Source organism: Ostrea edulis, chromosome 10 (genome assembly GCF_947568905.1).
Source record: "Ostrea edulis chromosome 10, xbOstEdul1.1, whole genome shotgun sequence".
NCBI classification, from domain to species: Eukaryota; Metazoa; Mollusca; class Bivalvia; order Ostreida; family Ostreidae; genus Ostrea; species Ostrea edulis.
In genome coordinates this window covers 37,323,087-37,332,799 of record NC_079173.1, presented here as the reverse complement: position 1 = coordinate 37,332,799, position 9,713 = coordinate 37,323,087, and the positions used below count along the sequence as shown (strand labels likewise).

The 9,713-nt window shown below is 34.5% G+C and overlaps 1 protein-coding gene across 3 annotated transcripts in view; it reads right to left on the bottom strand.

Moving 5' to 3' along the window:
- The window catches only part of LOC130046375 (toll-like receptor 4), a 21,452-nt gene extending 12,301 nt beyond the window's left edge, over nucleotides 1-9,151 (bottom strand). For 2 of the 3 annotated variants that reach the window (XR_008799019.1, XM_048899014.2), the window contains exon 1: nucleotides 9,026-9,151. Coding sequence is in view for 1 of the 3 variants with exons in the window: in XM_048899014.2 (XP_048754971.2) it covers nucleotides 9,026-9,095 (70 nt within the window). In the remaining 2 variants the exon portion in view is untranslated. The remainder of the gene's footprint in view (nucleotides 1-9,025) is intronic. The other variant, XM_056151223.1, reaches the window with a different exon arrangement.
- Between the last annotated feature and the right edge of the window lie 562 nt (nucleotides 9,152-9,713).

Genomic DNA, 9,713 nt, shown 5'->3' with positions numbered 1-9,713 from the left:
TATGTATGATATGGTGACTGTAGGTGGAGAGGATAACACTTTAGAGCCCGGAAACCATATTGCTACTTCGATGTCCAGTGCGCTCGACCTTTGACCTTTTGACCCCAAAATCAATAGGGAACATCTTCATCCCATGGGTAGTCCATATGTATGATATGGTGACGGTAGGTGAAAAGGATAATGCTTTAGAGCCCGGAAACCATTGCGTCTACTACAGACGGACGGACGGACGGACAGACAGACGGACAACCCGATTCCAGTATACCCCCCCCCCCCACACAACTTGTTGCGGGGGGTATAACAATGTGGACAACAATATGTTGGGGAAACTACAAACATCAGACTTAGGACCAACAACCACCGATCAACTATCAAAACCAAACGCGTGACCGAACCCGTAGGGGAACACCAACAAAGAAGATCACACTTGGCAAGACATGCAAGTGGTTGTTATTGATCATAACCCAATATGGACCGATGCAGAGAGAAAGAGCACAGAAAAATCCTGAATGCATCGTTTGAAATCATTCCGTCCAGGTGAAATGAATAATTTGAATGATTTCACGCGCATAAAATCCAGGATAAATCTTCAGTTAAAATCAATATCCACAGCCTAATCGCCAATATTCATCCGATAAGATATCTTTCTTTGTATGATTCAATACATACAATTCGTTTCCCTCGTTTCAAGGCTCTGACCTTGAGTTCCTTAATTTAGCCATAACGACGATTCCAAAAATTGCGATTATTGTTTGACATTCAATACTTCCTAATTATGTTAGAACATCATAAGAAATCACTACAATTATGAATTTGTATCTCTCTCTCTCTCTCTCTTTCTCTCTCTCTCTCTCTCTCTCTCTCTCTCTCTCTCTCTCTCTCTCTCTCTCTCTCTCTCTCTTTCATATTCTAGTCTCAACATTGCGGCTTTTATTCTCTTTTTTAAAAAAAAAAAAGGGGGGGGGGTGATAATAACAAAAAATGTATAATTGACCTTGAAGACTAGTATATCATTAATATATCGTCTTGAGACCTCTAAACTATGTTAAAACTAGCTTATTCCAAATTAACATAAGTTCGAATTCGCATTGCTCTTTATGTTGCGATATTAGAATTTTTAGAATGCGCTTTAATTTGTCTGACCTTGAAAAATATATTAGCTTGAAAAAGATAATACAGTATCTTTTTCCTTAGACTTCTCTCCCATTCAAATCTTGGGTTGTAGATTTTAATGCGAGATCTGTGTCTTTTAATTGACTTTGTTGTTTAATCGTGTTCTTCTGGCAATCATATTATTTTTCGTTGTCAGCACTATTTACCATATCCGAATCATCAATGGTACGGACTACCAAATATTGTTTTGAACTTAATCACTCCATATCATTAACTTCCCACCATTTCATTTCATTATCACATTGTTTTGGAAGTTTTCCCCCTAAATTTATCTGATTTCTGTAATTTTCAAGAATAATTCTATTTTTATCCCGACCCGACCATGGTACAAACTCTCTACACCATCTGACGTCAGTAAACACGCTGTACAACAAAACCACCATTTTTATCACCCAGTACAACAGTGTATCATTCTTGTTACCAATGTAGTTTATTGATACTGTACTTGTCGTTTTTCGATCGTGGTGTGTGTTATTTATGTAATATGTATACGGTGTGACCGTTGGGCCGAGCGAAGCATACACGTAACTCCCGTGTCCCGAGTGGTAATCATAGTTCCGTTAAGTACGGTAGAATATTATTCATTTAAAAATATATATATTGAATGAAATTTCCTTGCGCTAAACCCCCAGTAACATCTCAATATTAAAGGAGTTTATATGGGAACAACAGTTTAACACGATCCGCCTATTCATTGAATGCGGGAAATAAAACGCAAGGCGACGTAAATTGTGCATTGTGACGTCACGTTTAGCCTCGATTTTTTTTTCTCATTTCAAAGCAAACAATTATAAACAACAATAATACATTCCGTATGCAATGAAAAATGCCGTTAAAACTAAGCAAAATTAACCAATAACTTCAAAATGTTAAAAAAGTAACTGTAATTTTATCTGATCGTATATTCTTATTCAAAGAAACTCATGAACTCGTTCATCTATTTAGTCGTATTACGGTTTTATAGCGAGCCAGCGTGGAGCGCTGGCTCGTACTGCGAGCACTAATGACTAGAGCGCGGGAAATAATCCGAGCTAAATCTCAACCTCTAACAAGAATTTTTTTTTGACGCCAATCCCAGAAGTCCCTCGTACAAAATGGCGGATGGTTCGATTCGTAAAATAATAATTTAAAAAATCTTTGAAGTATTACAAACCCTTCTTATTTGAAAGGAAAGGATGTCAATCATATTCTTCCCCCTTTCTTTTTCTTTTTAAAATTTTGTCTAAAGAAATGTAAACAGTCACGTCACAACTACCAGGCTACGTCACAACACGCTCGTTGCATTTCCCGCTAAACTGGTTCCTACATTGGTGAGAAGAGCAAGACAGTAATCCTACGTATTGACAGTGAACCAGATCAGTTTTCCTTGTTTTCAATATAAATTTTTTGAAAATGTATTCAGATATGCTGCACTCGCCCCAACGGTCACACCGTAATCATATTATGTATTTATTTGCTAAAACCTGTTACAATGATAATTATACTATTCACTTTGTACCAACTGAGTGTTTAAATTACGAATTGCACATTAGAGTCTTCTATTATTGGCATTCAAAATAAAACACGAATAACTGTTGAAGCAGGTAATGAAAAAATTAATGGCGGCGCCCATATGGATCACGAAAATTTCAGTGAACGTATATATAGATTATCTCTTTTTCTTTTGCTGATTTTGACTTTTTTCTTTTACATACGTGTTACCTTTAGAGCCTTGCTTCGCGGACGGGCCTTCGGAGCATAACAAAACTTCCTTTTTAGGGAAGTCGTTTTGGCCGAGTGGACTTACGCACTGGTTTGACAGTCTTGCTAGGCGGTGGGTGCCGTAGGTCGCTGGTTCGACCCAGGGCTGGGGAGAAAATTTCCAGTACCTAGTTGTGATTATTTAGTGCTTTATATATTAATTAATTGATTATCACATGTATCGTTTAGATCCTAGGGGTAAACGTAAGGTTGGGTGTTATAATTGTTTGTTTGTGCTTTATATTAAATATTCTATACAATTGCATCGAGAGATCCACTCTCCTTATAAGATATGTTAAACACTGAATGACACAGCGACTGTGTGAGATTGCATCAGTGTGTAGGCCAATAAGTAGCGCTTTAGGAGCATAACAAAACTTCCTCTTTAGGGAAGTCGTTGTGGCCTAGTGGACTTACGCACTGGTTTGACGGTGGGTGCCGTAGGTCGCTGGTTCGACCCCGGGCTGGGGTGAAAATTTTCAGTACCTAGTTGTGATTATTTAGTGTTATATATATATATATATATAATATATATATATATATATATATATATACATGTAAAAGCACTGAAAAGGCCACGACACTGGCCTTTTCAGTGCTTTTATAAATTTCTTTACTGGCCTTGTATCTTCTCAGATCCGACACTTTAAGAAAGCAGGGTGTTGTTGGGTTTTTGTGCTTATATATATATATATAGGCAATCTACCTGCATGGATATGATTCTAACAAACTTGAATGTGCACTATGTCAGGTAACTTCCACGTAAATTTGAATTTTTCTTCCCCAGTGGTTCTTTAGAAAATTTTAAAAGATTTTCCCTAGATATATTCGCATGTAAAACTTTGATCCCATATTGTGGCCCCACCCTACCCCAGAGGTCATGATTTTAACAACTTGTCAGGAAGCTGCCATGTAAATTTGATCTTCTCTGGCCCAGTGGTTCTTGAGAAGGTTTTTGTCCTATATATTCGCATGTAAAAGTTTGATTCCCTATTGCAGCCCCCCATCCTACCGCCGGGGTCATGATTTTAACAAACGTGCATTTGTACTATGTAATAAACCTGCCATATAAATTTGAACTTTCCTGACCCAGTGGTTCTTGAGAAGAAGATTTTTAAAGAGTTTCCCCATGTATTCGCATGTAAAACTTTGATTCCCTATTATGGCTCCACCCTACCCCCGGGGCCATGATTTTAACAAAATTGAATCTGCACTATGACAGGAAGCTCTCATGTAAATTTGAACTTTTCTGGCCGGTGGTTCTTGAAAAGAAGACTTGTAAAGATGTTCCCCTATATATTCGCCATTGATTACCTATTGTGGACATACCATATCCCCTGGGCTATGATTTTGGCCCAGTAGTTTCTGAGAAGATTTTTAAATGACCCCACCCTATTTTTACAATTTTCTGATTATCTCCTTTGAAGAATGTATGGCCCTTCATTTGAACAAACTTGAACCCCTTTTACTCAAGGATGATTTGTACCAAGTTGGATTGAAATTGGCCAGCTGGTTCTGGAAAAGAATTTTTTAAAAATTTGTCAGTGTATTTTCGCTATTACATGTGTTGGAGATGGGCGTTGTCCCTCATTTTAACAATATGGGCGTTGTCCCTCATTTTAACAATCTTGAATCTCCACCGGTGGCTCTGCCCACGCAAAGGTTCCCCATTCACCCAGTCATGTTATTTTTTTTTTTTTTTTTTTTTTTTTTTTATAAAAATCTATACTAAACTCCGAAAGTAAAGAAACTATACTCCCTAAAGTAAATAATGTAACCCAAAAAGTGTGCTTTTACAATATTTTGTCATTTTGATTAAAAAAAAAAAGAAAAAGGAATTATGATAATACAGTCTTTAATCGTCGTGATGATGAAAAATTGTCGTTTTTCCTCGATAAATTACATTGGACTTCTTTAAATTACACTTCTTATGCATAATCAAAATAATAATTGAATTATAGAATTCAATTAATTCTATAACGAATATGCTTTAACGGATGTTCTTCAGATACCTGGTTTTTCAGTTTTTCTTAAGAATAGATGTAGACTATCAAAAGTTAGATCCGGTGGCATTGCTTTGCTGTTTAGAGATTCACCTGTGAAGTATGTCACAGTAATTAACACAAATTGTAAATATGTATCCTGGTTTAAAATGAACAAATCACTGTTTAATATAGATATTTATTTCGGTGCTGTATACATCCCTCCTGAAGGAAGTAAATACTCATCTCCTAATTGTTATGTTGAGATTGAACACGAATTAATCAATATAAGTAGAGAGTGTAAATATGTATGTTTGATGGGAGATTTCAACTCGAGAATTGGAAAATTAAATGATTTTATGGAAGTGGATGATTTTTTAACAAATGTCATACAATGTAATTCTGTTGAAATTGAAAATATTGATATTTTATCATTTTTTGACAATATCAATATCCCCGCAGTCAGAACAGCGCAGGATACCTCAACTAATAATTTTGGTTCTAAATTGATAGATTTTTGTGTGAATAATAATCTATATATTGCAAACAGTCGTGTGGGTAATGATAAAGGTGTTGGAGCTTTTACCTGTAAAAACAGAAGCACTGTGGATTATGTGTTATCAAGCAGAGAATTGTTTAATATTTTAATGAAGTTTGATATTTTAGATTTTTGTGCTTTATTTTCAGATGTTCATAATCCTATTTCTTTTTGTATCTCTGCAGTTCAGAATTTTACCACTTGTAAAAAAAAATGAACATCAAAGTACAGGTGAAAGTCAGCCACGTGTGAAATTATGGTGCGCGGACTAAGCAGACGATTTTCGTAATGGTATTGACGTTCAGGCCGTAAATAATATTGAAAGTTACTTGAATGAATTATCCGCTAGGTCTAGTATTTGTAAAGCAGACATTACCAAGGTAGCAAATGATATATGTAATGTGTATATGAACACAGCCAGTGAAGTATTTGGAGTTACAAAAAATGTACAAAAAATGAAAACTAAACCCTGGTTCAATAGAGAATGTACAGCTGCAAGAAGAAAATTTCATTTAGCGAAACGACTTCATAATAGGCACACGACAGCAGAAAACAAAGACAATCTTAAAACAATGAGTAAAAACTACAAACGTATAATGGATAGTTGTATAAAAAAGTATAAGTTTGAAATAGCAAGTAAACTGTCTGAACTGCGCTCTACAAACTCTAAAGAATATTGGAAGATCTTAAATTCATCAAATAAAAATAAGAAATGCGCCGTCAATATTATCGAAATGTTCCAGTTTATGAGGAATCTTAAATTAGGTGATTCTAATGACGATTTAACGGGGAATTTTGATAATTTTCATTTTGTTCCAAACGATGGAGATACCTCTGATGAGTTCCTTAACACTGTTATTACTGACGACGAAATAGAAAAGGCTGCTAGAAAACTTCAGCACAATAAAGCACCTGGTTATGATAATGTATCAAATGAACATATCTCATCAACTTTGTCAATATTTTTACCTGTGTATAAGAAACTTTTTAATATGATTTTTGACAGTGGCTTTGTTCCAGATGAGTGGTTACTTGGAGTTGTTAAACCTATATACAAAAATAAGGGTGATCCAACATCACCGGAAAATTACCGCCCTATTACCTTGTTAAGTTGTCTCGGTAAACTTTTCACATGCATTTTAAATAGTCGACTGGAGGCATACGCCGAAGAAGTTAATTTGATTAATGAAAATCAAGCTGGGTTTAGGAAAAACCATTCAACATTAGACCATATTCTTTCTTTGCAGTTTTTGTCACACACTCTAATGAGTAAAAAAAAAGAAATTATTTTGCACATTTATTGATTTTAAACAAGCATTTGACACTGTGTGGAGAAATGATCTGTGGAACAAGTTAACTACAAACGGTATCAAGGGAAAATGTTTTACTTATATCAGAAATATGTATATGGGAATTAAATCAATGATTAAGATAAATGGCATGTCAACTGACTTTTTCACATGTAATGTTGGGGTAAGACAGGGCGAAAATTTATCCCCATTTCTGTTTGCTTTGTATATTAACGATCTTGAATATTTTTTACAAGAGAAAGGCATTATTGGCCTACAAAGTGTTACTAATTCAATTGAAGAAGAACTTATGTTGTACATGAAACTTTTAATTTTGCTATATGCAGATGATACAGTTATAATGGCTGAATCTGCTGATGATTTACAATGTGCGTTGAATGAATTTTTTATATACTGTACTCAGTGGAAATTGAATGTTAATGTCGATAAAACAAAATTTTTGATATTCTCAAAGGGTCCATTGATGAAAAGGCAATTTTACTATAATGGGTGTGTTATAGAGAATGTAAAAGAATTCAAATATCTCGGTATTATATTTTCTAGATCAGGGTCTTTTTGTAGAGCTAAGAAACATTTATGTGAACAAGCCCAGAAAGCTATGTATGGAATTATAAGGAAAATTAGATTGTTTGATTTACCAATTAGTTGTCAATTTGACCTGTTTGACAAAGTAGTTTTACCAGTTTTAATTTATGGATGTGAAATATGGGGTTATGAAAATTTACAAGTTGTAGAGCGCATTCATTTAAAATTTCTGAAACACATTTTTCAGCTGAAAAGCTCTACGCCCTCATTTATGGTATATGGCGAAACAGGTCGTTTCCGAATCTATATTAATGTGTATAGCAAAATGATTTCATACTGGGCTACATTATTGCAAGGTTGTGACTTTGAAATTGTTAATGTACTTTATAAATTTTTGCATACACAATATCTTAACGGTACTGTTAAGAACCCCTGGTTTGAATGTATTCATCGAATTTTAAACATGTGTGGTCTTTCAAATATATGGAATCAACAAAAGAACATAAATGGAAAATGGATAACAAATACTGTCAAACAAAGACTTAAGGATCAATTCATTCAAACATGGTCGAGCGATATGTTCAATTCATCTAAAGGTAAAATATACAGAACTTTTAAAATAGACTTTGGAAAAATTGTCAAAAAAATTCAGAACTATTTTTCTTAAATTTCGCACCACAAATCACCGCTTCCCTATAGAGACTGGAAGATGGATTGGTATTCCATATAATGAAAGATTTTGTGTTTTGTGTAACGAATCGAAAATTGCAGACGAATTCCATTATATATTAGAATGCAATGCTTTGTCAAATATTAGAAAAGAATACCTACACAGTAGGTATTACACAAGACCTAATGTTATTAAATTTCATGAAATTATGTCAACCAGTAAGGTTAAAACACTTAAAAAACTCTGTATGTTTATCTCAAAAATCTATGAGTCTGTCCTCCTTAATATATTTTGTAAATACCTTTTCAATACATGTATATTGTATATTTGTACATATTCTGACCTTATTCTTACTCAGATGTATGTTTACTTAATGCACCTCATGTACCATGTATAATGTGGTTTGAGTGAATCAACTGAAGTTTAAAAAGAAGCACACTATTTATAGTGTATATCTAAGTGGATTGAAATATTGCAAAAGAATGCGTGTACTACACATGTATAATTAAAACTAATAAGTAGGGTGACACAAGAAAATGCGCATATGAATTCACCATATATACAAGTGCTTCCTCTTACGCAGCAACTTTTACATACAATTTCTTGACTATGTTGTCGATTTCATAGAAACAATTCGCATCATGTTGAGTGCGTGCAGCACTTATTCCGCGTTGCACGGGATCTGCCATTATTTTCAATAAAGACACCAAAGCACCTATTTATGATAATATTAACTAGGGATACTCGCGTTTTAGTGAGAAGATCTCGCTATAGGGGAAGTGTTCCCAACCTGTTACACCGGCTGTTACACGTCTAACTGCTACCCAAAGGATGAATAACTCGGTGGTGAAAATAGGTCACACCAATAGATGCATATATTCGTAGCAAAAGAAAACATAAGGTTCATGCCGTATCGATTAATTCAATGAAATCAGATCAATTAAGTTGTTTACTCCACTTGCTAACTCAACAGCTCAATGATGCCATTTTGTTAGGACGAGTATCGGATGCCTCACTCACAAATATACTCGGATATCACACCTTCTTTGTTGTAATTCAGGTATCCAAACTACAAAAATGTACTCACATATATGTAAAATCCATGTGAAGATATTGAGCATGATAAAATGGACTGCCTTTGTTGACGACATTTTCATTTTCTCATTTCTACGGCGCGCCGTTTAGGTTCTGTCGCTGTGGATTATTTGAGTGCACTTTTTAAACACCGTCTGCTGGGCTCTATGCGTAAAAGAAGGAAAGAGGAACACTAAAAAAAATCATTTTGTCTCGAAATAGAAATACGCTCTGTCATTAGATAAAATGTGTTTCGGATGCCATAAAGAGATTGCACATCTACATTAATGGTGTGACCGTGTGTATATAAGAAAATAAGAAATCCCCACTTTCTGTTGAAAGTTTCTATCGATGATTTCCTTAAAAAGATTCAAAATATTTTCACAGATTCCCCCCCCCCCCCCTCTATTGGGTCCTCTTCATCTGCAAGGTGGTTCAAATGTTTCTCGTTTGAATAGAGTGATACATTGTATTTGTCTGAAACTTGGTCATTTCATTTCAATTTCTTTTTTAAATAGATTTCTTCGATATATCTCTTTTCTAACTAACATGTTTTTAGAAGATTTTATCCGTAGATATAGAAACTATTAACAAATAACGTTTTAAGTTTTCAGAAATATTTTTTTCTTAAAGATTAGAACGTTTATATCCGAATCTTTTAGTAATGTTTTATTAGATATTCATATCATGCACCAAATCAC